Raw genomic sequence first — 17,609 nt, forward strand, 5'->3', positions numbered from 1 at the left:
AAAAACTTGTGGGGAGGCCAGGTGCGGTGGCTCAAGCCTGTAATCCCAGCACTTTGGGAGGCCGAGACGGGCGATCACAAGGTCAGGAGATTGAGACCATCCTGGCTAACACTGTGAAACCCCGTCTCTACTAAAAAATACAAAAAACTAGTTGGGCGAGGTGGCAGGCGCCTGTAGTCCCAGCTACTCGGGAGGCTGAGGCAGGAGAATGGCGTGAACCTGGGAGGCGGAGCTTGCGGTGAGCTGAGATCCGGCCACTGCACTCCAGCCCCGGCGACAGAGTGAGACTCCGTCTCAAAAAAAAAAAAAAAAAATTGTGGGGAAAAAAAAGGGTGGGGAAAAGAAAAATTGAAAAATCAGTTTAAAAATCATCTTAACTGAGCAGAGAAAGAGAGAAAAAGATTGGGAAAAAAAGAGAATGTAAGTGATTGTTGGGTCAGTATCAAGTGGTCTAGCATATGAATAACTGAAGTCTCAGAAGGAATGCCCATCAATGATAGACTGGATCAAGAAAGTGTAGTACATATATACCATGGAATACTACGCAGCCATAAAAAGGAAAGAGATCATGTCCTTTGCAGGGACATGGATGGAGCTGGAAGCTGTTATCCTCAGCAAACTAACACAGGAACAGAAAACCAAGCACTGCATGTTCTCACTTATAAGTGGGAGCTGAACAATGAGAACACATGGACACCTGGGGGTGGGTGGATAATACACACTGGGGCCTGTTAGGTGGGCAGAGGGAGGGAGAACATCAGGAAGAATAGCTAATACATGCTGGGCTTAATACCTAGGTGATGGGTTGATCTGTGCAGTAAACTACCATGGCACATGTTTACCTATGTAACAAACCTGCACATCCTGCACATGTACCCTGCAACTTAAAAGTTGAGGGGGAAAAAAAAAAAAAGAAAATGTGGCAGAAAAAGATTTGAAGAGGCCAGGTGTGGTGGCTCATCCCAGCACTTTGGGAGGCTGATGTGGGAGGACTGCTCGAGGCCAGGAGTTTGGGACCAGCCTGGACAACATAGTGGGACCATATCTCTACAAAAATTAATCAAGTATGGTGGCATATGCCTGTAGTCTCAGCTACTTGGGAGGCTGAGGCAGGAAGATCTCAAGCCCAGGAGTTTGAGGCTGCAGTGAGCTATGTACTCCAGCCTAGGTGCCAGAGTGAGACCCTGTCTCTTTAAAAAAAAAAAAAAAAAAATCGAAATACTGGTGCAAAGTTTGCTAGATTAAAAAAATAGCAACACATAGAACTAGAAAACTAAGTCAACCCACAAGAACAAAGTTTTTGGACCTTTATCTTAAAACAGATATAAAACTAACTCAAAATGGATCAAAGACCTAAATGTAAGAGCTACAGCTATAAATCTCTTAGAAGAAAACACAGAAGAAAAGCTTCATAACATTGGATTTGACAGTGATTTCCTGAATATGACACCAAAAGCACAGGTAACAAAAGTAAAAATGCATAAATTGAACATGAGAATTAAAATATCTGTGTTTCAAAGAACGTATCAGCAAAGTAAAAAGTCCATCTATGGGAGAAACATTTGTAAGTCATATATCTGGCAAGGGTTTAACATCCAGAACAGGTAAAGAACTCCAACAACTTAACAACAACAATCAACCTGATTAAAAAATGTACAAGACTTGGAATATACATTTATCCAAAGACGATACACAAATGGCCAACACACACATGAAAAGTTGCTCAACGCCACTAATCATTAGGGAACTGCAAATCAAAACCATGATGAGATACCACATTGCACCCATTTCTATTAAGAAAAAAAACAAAAGGAAGTGATGCTAGCAAAATGGCCAACAAGAAACCCCTACTGCTTGTCCCCCTCACAAAGACAGATCAATGAATAAACAGCTACATTTTTAAATTAAATTAAATTAAATTAATTTTTTTGAGATGGAGTCTTGCACTGTCGCCCAGGCTGGAGTGCAATGGCGCAATCTCAGTTCACTGCAACCTCCACTTCCCAGTTTCAAGCGATTCTCCTGCCTCAGCCTCCTAAGTAGCTGGGATTACAGGCGCACGCGACCATGCCCTGCTAAATTTTGTATTTTTAGTAGAGACAGGGTTTCACCATGTTGGTCAGGCTGGTCTCGAACTCCTGACATCGTGATCCACCTGCCTCGGCCTCCCAAAGTACTGGGACTACAGGCATGAGCCACCACACCCGGCCTCCTGAACAATTACATTTTAGTAAAAGTAACAGAGGGAGAGCCCCAGAATGCATGAGAGGAGTAACAGAAATTCAATGAGCACAGAAACTTGGGATGGTCACACGGAGAACCGGAGGAAACACACTAGGCCTTTACCACTCCATTGAAGATCAGCTTGGAACCAGGACGAACTTCTTTTGGTGAGAAGGTAGGCAAGAGGATCATGGCAACTGCCATCAACACCTTGGACATCTCAGACCTCACCACTGGAGTCCCCGGAAGTCCTCATAGGCACTAAGTCCAGTGAAGGGAGTTGCCTAGGGTCCACATAGCTGTGTTCCGTGTGGCTACTGTGCTATGCCATCTTGGAATTGGAACCATGGCTGGAGTGTGTCTTGCTTCAGGAGTGAATATCCATGGCTCCCTTTCATTCCTGAGGCTAAGCTGCGGCTGAGCCATCACTAGCCCAGTGGCCCAACATTCCAAAGCTGAGCTATGAGCAGTTGTTACACCCTTCCCAGTGGGGTCAAGCAGAAGTAAAGCTAATCCACCTACCCCTCTCCCCGCTCCCTTGGGCCAGAGCTGAAGCAGTACACGCTCTTCTAGGAAAAGAGTATCTTGGCTGCTCAGAACAGTCATGCCTCCACAGTGCCTAAGCTGAAACCAGTGGCTGCATCCTAGGAAACAGTGCACTGGCTCCTTAGAGTCAGGTACCCCAGTACCTAAAACGATATGGTACCCTGCATTCCAGGGAAAGGATGCCTGGTCTACTCAGAACAGTCACACCCTCCCGGGCCTGAGCTGAAGTAGCACATTGTCCCCTGGGGAATGGGTGCCCCAGCTGAGCTGAGAGGTGGTGCATTCCAAGGCTGAGCTGATATAGGACCCTGTGTCTCAGGGAAAGAGAGCAGTGCCTGAGCTGAGACACCCTACCCTACAGGCCAAACAACTCTAGTGCCTTGCTTTCCTGGAGCTACACTAGTCCTCTAGAGTCTGAGCTGTTGAGATACTCCTCTCCCTGGGAAGTAGTATAATTGCTGTGCTGTTCCCTACCCCTCTATAGCCCAAAAGACAGCTGTACTGTGCCATTCCCAGGTATTTGCTAAGCCTAACGAGGGTCCAGAATCACTGCTACATGGTGTATCATCCCCTGGGACCCAAGTTGCCACTGAGCCTTATTCACTCAGGTTCCCAAATTCTAGTTGTACCCTGCTCCCTGAAACTAAACCTCCAGAACATCCCTTCTTACCCAGGGTGAGGCCAGTGCTGTGCTCTGCCTACCAGGGGTAGAATCACAGCTGGCCCCTGAGCCTGAGCTGCTAGAGAGTTCAACAGAGTCATAGATCCTGGCCCAGTGGGCAGTCCACATCCAACCTTGGCACCCCAAGACCCAGCTGCCACAACAGGTTCATGAGACTCTGAGCTTAGAAACCCAACCCCACATAAGCTCTAAGCACCAGTACCTAGAACCTAGCACTGCTGCAGCTACTTGTAGGCCATACCAGACCTGACACCAAGAGGGATCCCCCTGGCTAAGTCTCCTCATTGTGGGGAAAATGAGAACAGAAAGACCCAAAAAGTCCTCGATGCTAAGGACATTAGCAACCTATGCCACCACTGCTGCTGCACAGACTTCTACAGTCTAGGCCACTGAGGCACTCAGTTATTGTTGATGTTGAACATAGGCAAAGAAGCTGCATGGAGACTATACCATTGCACCTATGTGGAAACACAGTCATCACATCCTTCTCAATTGGAACACTAAAACCCAACTGCAGGTGAAAGTCTTTAAGAAATCCACTCTAGAAAGTCTGGAAGAGGTGATCTTTCCACCAGAAGCATGGACACTTAACATGAAGACACAAGAAACACAAAAAAATGAAGGAACTATAACACCAAAAAAGCACCAAAGGAACTCTGGCTAGTAATCCTGGCTAGCAACAGAGCCCACTGAAAAGGAGATGAACAAATTACAGAAAGGGAATTCAAAATAATGACCTTAAGAAAACTCAGTGAGGTACAAGAAAATACACACAATTCAAAGAAATCAGGAAAAAAAATTCACAATATGAACAAAAAATTCAACAAAGAAAAAAAAAAAAAATCTTGCAGCTGAAGAACTCAATGAATGAAATAAAAAACACAATAGAGAGCTTCAACAGCAAGCTTGATCAATTAGAAGAAAGAATATCTGAACTTGAAGATAGGTAGAGTTTGAAATTACCCAGCCAGAAGGAAAAAAGGGAATATGAATGAAAAGAGTGAAGAAAACCTGCAAGACTTATGGAACACCACTAAGATCTACAGGGAGAGACAGACTCTAATATAATCATAGTTGGAGACTTCAACACCTCACTCTCAGCATGGACAGATCACCTAGACAGAAAATCAACTAGATTTAAACTGCTCTTTAGACCAAATGGACCTAACAGAACATTTCATCCAACAGCTGCAAAGTGTAATTCTCCTCATTAGCACATGTGACATTCTATAGGACCGACCTCATGTTAGGCCAAGAGATTTTAAAATAATTGATATTACATCAAGCATCTTTTCTAACCACAATGGAATAAAACTAGAAACCAATAACAAGAGGAACTTTCAAAACTGTACAAATACATGGAAAATTAAACAACATGTTCCTGAATGATTTAATGGGTCAATGAAAAAATTAAGAATGAAATTTAGAGCCGGGCGCAGTGGCTCACACCTTTAACCCCAGCACTTTGGGAGGCTGAGGTGGGGGGATCACGAGGTCAGGAGATCAAGACTATCCTGGCTAACATGGTGAAATCTCGTCTCTACTAAACATACAAAAAATTAGCCAGGCGTGGTGGCGGGCACCTGTAGTCCCAGCTACTCGGGAGGCTGAGGCAGGAGAATGGCATGAACCTGGGAGGCAGAGCTTGCAGTGAGCCGAGATCGCACCACTGCACTCTAGCCTGGGTGACAGAGCGAGACTCCATCTTAAAAAAAAATTAAATAAAATATAAAANACCAATAACAAGAGGAACTTTCAAAACTGTACAAATACATGGAAAATTAAACAACATGTTCCTGAATGATTTAATGGGTCAATGAAAAAATTAAGAATGAAATTTAGAGCCGGGCGCAGTGGCTCACACCTTTAACCCCAGCACTTTGGGAGGCTGAGGTGGGGGGATCACGAGGTCAGGAGATCAAGACTATCCTGGCTAACATGGTGAAATCTCGTCTCTACTAAACATACAAAAAATTAGCCAGGCGTGGTGGCGGGCACCTGTAGTCCCAGCTACTCGGGAGGCTGAGGCAGGAGAATGGCATGAACCTGGGAGGCAGAGCTTGCAGTGAGCCGAGATCGCACCACTGCACTCTAGCCTGGGTGACAGAGCGAGACTCCATCTTAAAAAAAAATTAAATAAAATATAAAAATTTAAAAAAAGAATGAAATTTAGAAATGCCTGGAAACAAATGAAAATAGAAACACAATAGAAATGGATAAATACCAAAGCCTATGGAATATAGCAAAAGCAGTATTAATAGAGAAGTTTATGGCAATAAATGCTAATATTAAAAAAGTAGAAAATTTTCAAATAAACACCCTAATGATGCATTTCAAGGAAACAGAAAAACAAGAACCAAACCCAAAATTAGTAAAAGGGGAAAAAAAGATCAGAGTAAAAATAAAATTGAGACAAAAAATACAAAAGATCAACCAAATGAAGTTAATTTTTTCAAAGAATAAACAAAAGCAAATCAGTAGCTAGACTAACCAAGAAAAAAAGGGAAAAGATCCAAATAAATAGAAAATGAGGCTGGGTGCCATGGCTCATGCCTGTAATCCCAGTACTTTGGGAGGCTGAGGCGGGCAGATCACTTGAGATCAGGAGTTTACTGATCTGGCCAACATGGTGAAACTCCGTCTCTACTAAAAATATAAATATTAGTGGGTGTGGTGGCACACGCCTGTAATCCCAGCTACTCAGGTGGCTGAGGCATGAAAATTGCTTGAACCTAAGAGGCAGAGGTTGCAGTGAGCTGAAATCGCACCACTGCACTCTCCAGTGTAGGGGATAGAGTGAGACTCTGTCCCCCCCCCCAAAAAAAACAAAAACAAAACGCTGGGCATGGTGACTCACGCCTGTAATCTCAGCACTTTGGGAGGCTGAGGCAAGTGGATTCCTTGAGGTCAGGAGTTAGAGAGCAGCCTGGCCAACATGGCAAAACTTTGTCTCTACTAAAAACAGAAAAATTTGCCGGGAGTGGTGATGGGCGCCTGTAGTCCCAACCACCTGGGAGGCTGAGGCATTAGAATCACTTGAACCCAGGAGGTAGAGGTTGTAGTGAGCCAAAATCATGCAGTTGCACACCAGCCTGGGCGACACAGTGAGACTCTGTCTCAAAATAAAGAAGTAAATGAATAAAATAAAAAAGAAAAAGGAGACATCATAATAGCTAATGCACAGAATAATAACTAATAGCACAGAAATGCAAAGGATCATTAAAGATGATTATGGGCCAGGCACAGTGAGTGGCTCAGGCCTGTAATCCCAGCACTTTGGGAGGCCGAGGCGGGTGGATCATGAGGTCAGGAGATCGAGACCATCCTGGCTAACATGGTGAAGCCCCATCCATACTAAAAATACAAAAAACTTTAGCCGGGCGTGGTGGCACGTGCCTGTAGTCCCAGCTACTTGGGAGGCTGAGGTAGGAGAATCACTTGAACCCGGGAGGCAGAGGTTGCAGTAAGCCGAGATCGCACCACTGTACTCCAGCCTGGGAGACAGAGCAAGATACCGTCTCAGAAAAAAGAAAAAAAAAGGTGATTATGAACTATACACCAACAAATTAGAAATCCTAACAGAAATGGATAAACTCCTGGACAAACACAGCTTACCAAGATTGAACCAAAAAGAAATAGAAAATCTGAACACACTAATTATGAGTAATGAGATGGAATTTGCAAAAACAATCTCCCGTCAAAAGCAAAAACAAAAAAGGGCCCAGCTAAGACCTCAGAAGCACAATCAAAAACAAAACATAGACAAATGGCTGGATGTGGTGGCTCATATCTGTAATCCCAGCACTTTAGGAGGCCAAGATGGGCAGATTTCTTGAGGTCAGGAATTCGAGACCAGCCTGGCCAACATTGTAAAATCCTGTCTCTATTAAAAATACAAAAATTGGCCAGGCATGGTGGCACATGACTGTGGTCCCAGTTGCTCGAAAGGCTGAGCCAGGAGAATCACTTGACCCTGGGAGGCAGAGGTTGCAGTGAGCCAAGATCACGCCATTGCACTCCAGCCTGGACGACAGAGGGAGATTCTGTCTCAAAAGAAAAAAAAAAGACAAATGGGGCTATATTAAACTAAAAATCTTCTGCACAGCAAAGGGAAACAATCGACAGAGTGAAGAGACAACCTACTGAATGGGAGAAAGCCACTCTGCAAGCTATTCATCTGATGGAAGGTTGATATCCAGCATATACAAGGAACTCAAACAACTCAACAGCAAAAAAACAAATAATCCAGTTGAGGCAAATTAGCTGAAAATAGATATATTTCAAACTAAGACAGAAAACCAGCCAACATGTATATTTAAAAAAAAAAAAAAGTTCACCATCACTAATCACCAGGGAAATGCAAATCAAAACCACAATGAGATATTATCTCACCCCAGTTGGGATGGCTATTTTCAAGAAGAAAAATAACAGATGCTGGTGAGGATGTGGAGAAAAGGGAACTCTTACACACTGTTGGTGGGAATGTAAATTAGTACACTCATTATGGAAAACAGTATGAAAGTTCCTCCAAAAACTAACAATAGAACTACCTTATGATCCAGCAATACCATTACTGGGTATATATATCTGCAGGAAAGGAAGTAAGTATGTTGAAGAGCTATTTGCACCCCTATGTTTATTGCATCAGGAGTCACAATAGCCAAGATAATGGAATCAACCTAAGTGGTCATCAACAGATAAATGGATAAAGAAAATGTAGTATGATTCCATGTATATAAGGCATCTAGAGAAGTCAGACTCACAGAGACAGAAAGTAGAATGGTGGTTTTCAGGGCCTGAGGGAAGAGGAAATGGGGAGTTGTTGAATGGTTAGAATTGCAGTTTTGTAAGATAAAAAGATTTCTGGAGATTGATTATATAACAATATGAATGTACTTTACTGAACTGTGCATTTAAAAATGGTTAAGATGATATATTTATGTTATGTATTTACTACAATTTTTTTGAAAGAAAAAATCATTCAGAGGAAGGAAAATACAGAAGAATAAAAATTAAAATAACTGCTGATCTCTCATCAGAAACAATGAAGGTCAGAAGACTAGAATGGTATCCTTTAAATGCTGAAAGAAAACAGAACTGTCATTCTGGAATTCTATACCTACCAAAATCTCTCTCAAAACTGAAGGTGAAATTAAGAAATTTCCAGATAAATGAAACCTGGAAAAATTTCTCACCAGGCCACTCACATGGCAAGAAATGGCAAAGGGAGCTCTTCATACTAAAGAGTAAGAAAACCAGGGGAAAACCTCACTAGACATTGTTTGAGTTTTGCTTTTAACACTTATACATATTTTAAAGAAGTTAAAAGGGAAAAATAATCTTTCATAGTTATGCAGGTATTTATTATTTCTATTGCTCTTCCCTCATTCCTGAAGATTCAAGTTTCCATCTAGTACCATCTTGCTTCAGGCTGAGGAAATTTCTTATCAGTTTTTAAAAGGAGATCCCTTGGAAATGCTCTTATTTTTCCTTTATCTGAGAATGTCTTAATTTTGTTTACATTCCTGAAGGATACTTTTGTGGAATACGGACTCCTTGGTTGGCAGAGGGTTTTTTTTCTTTTTTCTTTTTTTTGAGATGGAGTTTTGCTCTTCTCGCCCAGGCTGGAGTGCAGTGGTGCGATCTCAGCTTGCTGCAACCTCCGCCTCCCAGGTTCAAGCGATTCTCCTGCCTCAGCCTCCTGAGTAGCTGGGATTACAGGCGCCCACCACCACGCCTGGCTAATTTTTTTGTATTTTTAGTAGAGACGGGGTTTCACTGTGTTAGCCAGGATGGTCTCGATCTCCTGACCTCAGATGATTCACCCGCCTCGGCCTCCCAAAGTGCTGGGATTACAGGTGTGAGCCACCGTGCCCGGCAGCAGAGAGTTTTTTCTTTCCATTAGTTTCAAGTATGTTTTCCTTTATTACATGGAATGTTGTTTTAATAGGAGCTTTGAAATCTGTGTCTGAAAATTCCAACATCTGGGTTATTTTGAGGTTCGTACCTGTGACTTCCATTGAGAATGGGTTATATTTTACTGGTTTTCAATAGGCAGAGACATTGTGGATTACAGATCCTGAATGCTATGAACATTATGTTGTGTAGATGCTGGGTTCTGTTATAATCCCATGGAGAAGTGATTTTTTTTGTTTGTTTTGAGACAGAGTGTCACTCTGTCACCCAGGCTGGAGTGCAGTGGCACGATCTCGGCCCACTGCAACCTCCACCTCCCGGGTTCAAGCGATTCTCCTGCCTCAGCCTCCTGAGTAGCTGGGCTTACAGGGGCCCACCACCACGCCCAGCTAATTTCTGTATTTTTGGTAGAGATGGGGTTTCACCATGTTGGCCATGCTGATCTCAAACGCCTGACCTCAGGTGATCTGCCCGCCTCGGCCTCCCAAAGTGCTAGAATTATAGGCATGAGCCACTGCGCCTGGCCGAGAAGTGAAATTTTTATAGGAAATCAACCTGGTTAGGTTCAGACCGCAAGTTCTGTCTCTCCTCCTGTGTATGGTAGTTCAAATCTTCATTCAGTTCACATAGACTTCGTTGCACTCGATTGGGTCTGTCCCACACGCGTAGCCCAAGGTGATCCTAAGACTCACGTAGTTTCATTCCCAGAGTTAGAAGATCCCTTCTCCAGCTCTCTTCATTCTGGAATACTTGCTCCTTCCAGCCCCAATGGGGCTCCTCTTCTGGTTCCCCTACTCAGAAAGATGGGGTTTTTATGACATTTTAGTCATTTGTTCCACTGTACTACTTTGTGATGGGGCCCAACCTGGAGGCAAATCCATGAGAGACAAAAAGTTTACCTCTGTGTACTCACTTCTACAAGTTTTTCTCCCCTTTACAATCTGTCTCCTTTCATTGACTTTTCAGAGTCTTTGGGCATTGCACTTTAGATTTTGTCCAGAGTTTTTAGTTGTAATCAGTGGGAAGGAAAGCCTGTGGTGGCTTCTGCCACCATAGTGGAACTGGAACTCCCCAATTCTTTTTCAGTTTCTATATCCATCCTAAAATCCACCATCTCTTCACCTATTATATCCATTCATTACCCCCATAGATTAAAAAATTAATGTAGTTATTTTAAAGTCTGGTAGGCTGGGTCCAAAAGCTGGGTTTATTTTGATCTCTTTCTAGATATCGAGTTCTCTTAACTATGGGTTAAGGTATACGGTTTTTCATATATCTGGCATTTACTCATTGTATACTGAATATTCTGGATGATATGTTATTGGAACATCATAGGAAAAGCCATGTAAACTGAATTTCACTTCTTTCAAGAGTCAGATCTCTTGCAGTTTCTGCCTTTTTAAATTGCTCTTCGGGGCCTTAAAAGTTATTTTTTAATATTTTGTCCAGAGTTTATAATTATTACAGTAGGTTTAGCATGATGCAAGCTACTCCACTACTACAAGAAAATACATAGTCTTTCTGGATTTAAGAAAGCTTCCTTCCTACCCTTAAGTTGGAATTCTGCAAACATTATTCGAACTTATTTTCTCCAAAAATCTCCCTGAGATCCTGCTTATTACCCTATCATTCCCTCATCCACACAAGTGAAAACCAACACAGAGAAGAACATGGCTTGGTCAAAGGCCTACAACAATGTGACTTCCTCAGCTGCAGAAAGTTGTATCTCTTCTACTAGGTTATCCCTCTACAACACAGATTTTATTATGCACCTACTGTGAGCTCCGTCTTCAAATAATAATGTATTAGTATAAAAATCCATACTACAAGGCAGAACGTTCCAAATGCTGTGAGAGAGAGAATAAAAAACTGCTGTGGTGATTCACAGAAAAAATGAATTCCATCCAGGTAAGAAGATTAATAGAGATTTCACAGAGGAGGTGGCGGGGCAAAGATTAGCCCTAACGGCTAATTCAAGCAGAGATGTTTCTACGTTTGTTCTCTGATGCGTCAGCAGGATCACTGGAGTGATGGTGGTGGCAACTGTTAATGCTATATAAATCCTTCTACTTAAAGGGTGAGCTGTAGACAAGCTGCACTGGTATCATCTGGAGTTTATCAGAAAGGCAGGATCCCAGGACATAGGCCAGGCTTACTGAATCAGAGTATTTCAACAAGGTCTTCAGGTATTTCATATGCATGTTTAAGTCTGCAAGGCACTATAGTGAAGTACTTTGCCTTTCACTACAACTATGATTTTAAGACCTCACATTCTCTGCTCCTAGGCAGTTGTATATGTAGTAGAAGAGGACGGGGCATAAGAAGAACAGGTAAAATGTATTTACTCTATACTACTATTTTATGTATGTTTTATCATTTTTATACTCATTAGTAAGCCTTTGAATTAGTTATTTCCATTGTGAAGATAAGAATATTGAGGGTTAATTAGGTTAAATAATTGGTCCAAGATCACAAAGAAAGTGGAAGAACCTGAATTTGAACCCATATCCGACTGACTCCACAGCCTGAACATGCTTTCCATTATACCACACTGCCTATCTCTGGTCAGTGATTCGGGAGAATCAGGTACTATTTTTACAGTTATGCCACTAACTAGAGTTCAGTGACCTTGATTAACTCACTCTATCTTTTTAGGACTCAGCTCTTCATGTATAAGTTGATGGAAGTTGAACTAGTGAAAGTTCACAAACAAATCAACCATGTTGCTTCATGAAAATGGGTATCTGAGGCAGCCTTAAGAATGAGTTTTGGGGCCTCCTCTGTGTGACAGCAGATGACTCAGAAAAACAAAAGTAGGGTAGCATAGTGTAGAGAAAAGAGTACAGGACCAGAAACAAGAAGACCTGGGTTCTAACCCAACCTCTGTTATTTATTAGTTGTGAGTCTCAGTTTCTTCATCTGTAAAATGGAGATAAATTTTGTACACTGGCTATGTCTCAGTGTGTTGATTGGTTCAAATGAGATGTGTATGAAAATATTCTCAAGGACAAAATCAAGTAATACATTAGTACAGCCATTTCTCTATTTGCCTTGTCATAACATGAATCATGAATTAGATCTTGTAAGTTAATTAAAATGTGATTTGTAATCTGCTGGCTATGGTAGCAATTGGGAATTAGGTCTGGCAAAGCCTATCGGCTCTGCACTTTTGCTTACCCTAACAATGGGAATAAAACATAATAAATATATGTACAGGTTCTGCACCTGTGAAAGAGCTGATGATGTCAGAAAAACAAAAGACCATTATCCTAGAGCAGGGAGCCATTGCTCTATAACTTTGTTATGATGGAAATTTTCTATATCTGTGCTGTCTGGTACAGTAGCCCCTAGACATATGTGGCTACTGAGGACTTGAAATGTGGCTAGTACAATTGAGGAACTGAATTTTACATTTTATTTCATTTTAATTAATTTAAATTTATGTAGACATATGCAGGTAGTAGCTACCATACAGAACAGTGCAGTTCTAGAGCAAAAGCAAGGTATGGATTTGTTCAACAATGTTATGGTTTTATAGCTATACTTTTAAGGCCAACAAGTAAATTTACTGTTTTTTTTGCAATTCGGAAACTCTGTCCCCTAATGCTTTCACCCCTGCCTCCAAATCAAATGACATTTTTTATAGCATTATTTTTGATAATGGGAGGTTTCTCTGGAACCCAGTAATCACTGTGTAGCAATACAGATGATGCCAATAAAATATGAAGGCTACAGAAGCAAAAAATTATGTTTTGTCATAGATGTGTTTGTTTACCTGAAACGATATAATGTTTTGCTTGTCTTTAAAATTAAAAAAGCAGGGACTGAAAAGTACTAGGCCCTGTGAGCGGTCACTAACCCACCTAATGGCTGTGGCAGCCTCCTACCTTGCATTTTCTGCTCTTCGGCTTATGCACTGGTGCAAGTAGAGATACTCCTGAGGTGCACTGGTGGACAAGGCGGGCTGCATGTGGTTTGACACAGGGGGTTCAAACGTGAACAGAGTTGGCTGGCTGGAGTGTGATGGGGCTGAGGACTTGCGCTCTCGGAGAAGGTGCTGGCTAGAGCTGCTGAGCTCAGCTGGAGAAGAGCGGGGGCCATGACCAGCTGAGGAAACGTTTCTCAGGGTGTCTGTAAAAAGGAGAAATAGCTCTGTGAATGAAAAAAGAAGGAAATGTATCCTTATCCCAAAGTGAGTTGTCAGAGGAAGAAAAAAGAGTAAGAGCAGAGGCAATAATCCAGGAGTAGCATTCTCTCCCTCTCACAAACCTGCCCCTTGCTGCCCTCCTGGCCATCTTGGTTAAAGAAGAGATCCTCTGTACCTCTGTACTGCTTCTGAGGTAGCCTGGAGGTGACTTCCTATCACAATCTGGGCCATATCTGCTCCACTTCCAGGAAGTACGGCTACCTGTGGTCTAGGAGTGTGACCCTGACCCTCAGGCAAAGTCTGCCTCTAGAGCAACGCGTACTTCCACCTTCCCACTCTTTGGTGGCTCCTGCTGTCGTCAAAGGATGAAATCATGTCTTTTGCAGCAACATGGATGGAGCTGGACATCATTATCCCAAGTGAATTAATGCAGAAACAGAAAAGCAAATACCCTAATGGTCTCGCTTGTAAGTTGAAGCTAAACACAGGGTGCACATGGACATAAAGATGCAAACAGTAGACACCGGGGATTACGTTAACAGGGAGGGAGAGGGGGGACAAGGATTGAAAAACTACCTATGGGGTACAATGCTCACTATTTGGGTGACAGGATGAACAGAAGGCCAAACCTCAGCATTAGACAATATACCCATGTAACACACTTGCATATGTACCCTGGCGTCTGAAAAACAAGCCGAAATTTAAAAAAAAAAAAAAAAAAAAGAAAGAAATTTAAACATCTAATTAAAGGAAAGAAAAAAAAAGCTAAGGCTGGCTTTGTTAAATGAGGCTTTGCTTACTGAAGACTCATTAATTGAGGCTCTGGACTAATGCCTTACTGCATTAATGATAAAAGCACAAATGCATTTGGAGCTGTCAATACTGGACCCCAGCTGCTCCTGCCTGGCCTCCTGAGACCTCCAAGGACAGTTACATTCCCCACTGCCCACCACTCCCTGTCTATTGGTCTTTTTCCCTCTTATCTTAAACTCTCCTCTGTTGTGTTAGAAAGTGAGGTATTAAGGAAGGATAATAACTTATAGTGCTACACCCCAAGCCAAGGGCATTATTCATTCGGCTGGCTCTCTAAGCTTAGTCCAAATTCCTTAGCATAACATAACAAGGCTTTTGACAGTCTGACCTACTTCCTGCTTTTCTCCACCCATAAACAAGGCATATGGAAGCATCATCAATCCTTGAACACACCAGCCTCTTTTATGATTCTTTGTTTTGGCCTCTGCTGTTCCTTCTGCTTGGATTTCACCTCTACTCTACTGGCAAACTCATATGTAGACTTTTAGACCCTACACAGATATCATATTCTCTCCGAAACCTTCCTGGAGTTGGATCTTCTTCTGTGTGCCAACAGCACTTGGCCCATGCTCCCATTATATCCACGGTCACTATGCTTCCTTGTCTAACCCATGGCTTTGAGAACAGTGACTGTGATGTTATTACCATTATAGTCCCAGCATTTACCTAATAAAGGCAAGGTACATAGCAGGTTCTTAGTTCATGTCTGCAGACCAAACAAACACAACACGTTCATTCAGCATTCAAAAATTCCACTAGTGAAACTTCTTGTTCAAAAGAAATAAAAGTTTAAAGATGTAATTTTAGGCAGTATGATAGTTGGTGGGTTAACATTTTGGTGGTGGTGATGGTGATTTCCTAGGGTTATTCAACTCATGTCAGAGGGGACACAGTTCACCTTCTACTCCCTGTCATCTGACCTACCTCAGGCTATACCCTTCTCATGGCCTAGGCAGGATCACCAGCTCATTAATGCTCTACAGTATTAATTACTCTCCAGGCATTTCTGGTGCTGGGCAGGACACCTTCTGCCAGTGTACAACAGAAAAAGCTGATGGGCCTCTGGGGAAAAACTGTTCCATTGACAGCTGTACTGACCTCCAAAATGAACTCCCATTACAGATCTTGTAGTAAACTGGACATTTGTTAACAGAATCGATGGCTCATTACTCCATTATATTGGCAAGATGTACTCTCTAATAGTGGAGGAGAGAAGGTTTACAATATGGGACAGAGTGGCCACAGGGCCATGGAAAGAATACAAGCTACTGCCTAAGAAAACACAGGGAACCTGCAAAAACCAAGCCTCTGGTGAGATTCTGTATTCTCTGTTGTTTCGTTGGACTCCTCTTCCTTCACCTGCCCCTTCAGTGGAGGCACTCCTTAGGGCTCCACTGTAGACCTTCCTATAGCCTCTCTCTCTCCTGCTGGAGACTCTCCAGGGGTAATCCTGTCCACTCCCACAGCTTCAGTTACCACCTATGTGCTGACAACTCTCAAATCTTCATCTCTATCTCAGTTCTCGCTCCGGTACTCCCTGCTGTATATCCCTTCACCTGCTGAGCACCTCCATTCAGACGTCCCACAAGTGGGCCAAACTCAACAATTTAAATTGACCTCTTCATCACTCATGTTCCCTGTCTCAGTGAGGTCCCTCATCACCAGCCATCAGTTCTCCAAGCCAGAAGTCCAGGCATTATCTATGACTCTTCCATTTCTCAGCAACCATGTCATGTCATTATGTCACTGTCCCACTTAAAAACTCTTCTGTTACACCTCAGAAGACTTACAAATATCTTTCCTTTTTTCTTTTTTTTCTTCTTTTCTTTTTTTTTTTGAGATAGAGTCTCACTCTGTCATCCAGATTGGAATGCAGTGGTGCGATCTTGGCTCACCACAACCTCTGCTTCCTGGGTTCAAGTGATACGCCGGCCTCAGCCTCCCAAGTAGCTGCGACTACAGGCATGTGCCACGATGCCCAGCTAATTTTTGTATTTTTAGTAGAGATGGGATTTCACCATGTTGGCCAGGATGGTCTCGATCTCCACTGCCTCGGCCTCCTAAAGTGCTGGGATTACAAGCGTGAGCCACCACACCCAGCCAAAGCTCTCTCTTTTTTAGAGACATGGTCTCACTCTGTTGCTCAGTCTGGAGTGCCGTGGTGCAATCATAGCTCACTATAACCTCAAACTCCTGGGCTCAAGCAATCTTCCTGCCTTAGCCTCCCAAATAGCCAGGACTACAGGCATGCGCCACCATGCCAGGCCAATTAAAAACATTTTTTTGTAGAGACAGGGTCTCACTATGTTGCCCAGGCTAGTCTTGAACTTCTGGCCTTAACCAATCCTCCTGCCTTGGCCTTCCAAAGGACTAGGATTACAGGTATAAAGCCCTGCACTCAGCCTCTTTTTTTAAAGCCATTTTCCTGTTTCTTCAACCTTCTTTCTTACCGGTGCTTCCCTGTGTTTCAAATAAAATTCCAGGAAAATATCAACCTTTCTCTCATCACTTTGTACATCAGGCTGTAAACACAGTGATGGCAGAGATTTTGAAATGATTTTATCCTTATCATTAAGCCCAGTGTGTGATACAATTCAATAAATACGTGTTGATCAAAGAAAGTACAGACCATAAGAAATCCTTATTCCTCAGTAACATTCACTGACTCCTCACTGCCTTCAGAATAAAGTTGAATTCCCTCAGTATTACAAGAAATGCCATTGACACAACCTACTTATTCTACCTTGTCATCAAATGCATCCTTCATGCCCCCTATGTTGAATGCTTTGGCTGTGAGTATAAATAAAAGAGGAGTGACCCATCCTCACCTCCGCAGCCCCTGCCTTGAGCTCAGCCTGTGGAGTAATATCTGTGACTCCGTCTGTTCAGCTGCATACTTGGGGAAGTCACTTCACCTCTGAGAGTCTCAGTCTCCTTATTTACAAACCAACACAGGGCAGCTATAAGGATGAAAAGAATGAAATACGCACAAAGTCTAGAAAATCTTGAATGTCATAGGTACATGGAACACCTTCTAGTCACTTATGTACCCCCAGGGCCTAGAACAGCCCCAGCCATGGTACGTATTCAACACGTATTTGTTGACTGATCACACTGAAAAAATAAAATAATTTTTCCTGGCACAAAAATCCAAATATGCATGTTTCTTGTGGTCAAAATCAGAGAGGTTTTAAAGGTTTGTTAATAATATGAAGTAGGGATTAGGATGAATTGCGCCCTCATCCAACAGAAACTTGGATTCCTTCCTTCCTTCCTTCCTTC

General features: G+C 42.6%; 1 protein-coding gene across 1 annotated transcript in view; it reads right to left on the reverse strand.

Annotated features, from left to right (window-relative positions):
* The window catches only part of GAB2 (GRB2 associated binding protein 2), a 68,978-nt gene that overhangs the window by 26,370 nt on the left and 24,999 nt on the right, over window positions 1-17,609 (reverse strand). The window contains exon 2 of the mRNA XM_017893563.1: window positions 13,255-13,498. Within this exon, the coding sequence (XP_017749052.1) occupies window positions 13,255-13,498 (244 nt within the window). The remainder of the gene's footprint in view (window positions 1-13,254; window positions 13,499-17,609) is intronic.

The sequence above is a fragment of the Rhinopithecus bieti genome, unplaced genomic scaffold, assembly GCF_001698545.2.
Source record: "Rhinopithecus bieti isolate Rb0 unplaced genomic scaffold, ASM169854v2 scaffold_23868, whole genome shotgun sequence".
In the NCBI taxonomy this organism is placed as follows: domain Eukaryota; kingdom Metazoa; phylum Chordata; class Mammalia; order Primates; family Cercopithecidae; genus Rhinopithecus; species Rhinopithecus bieti.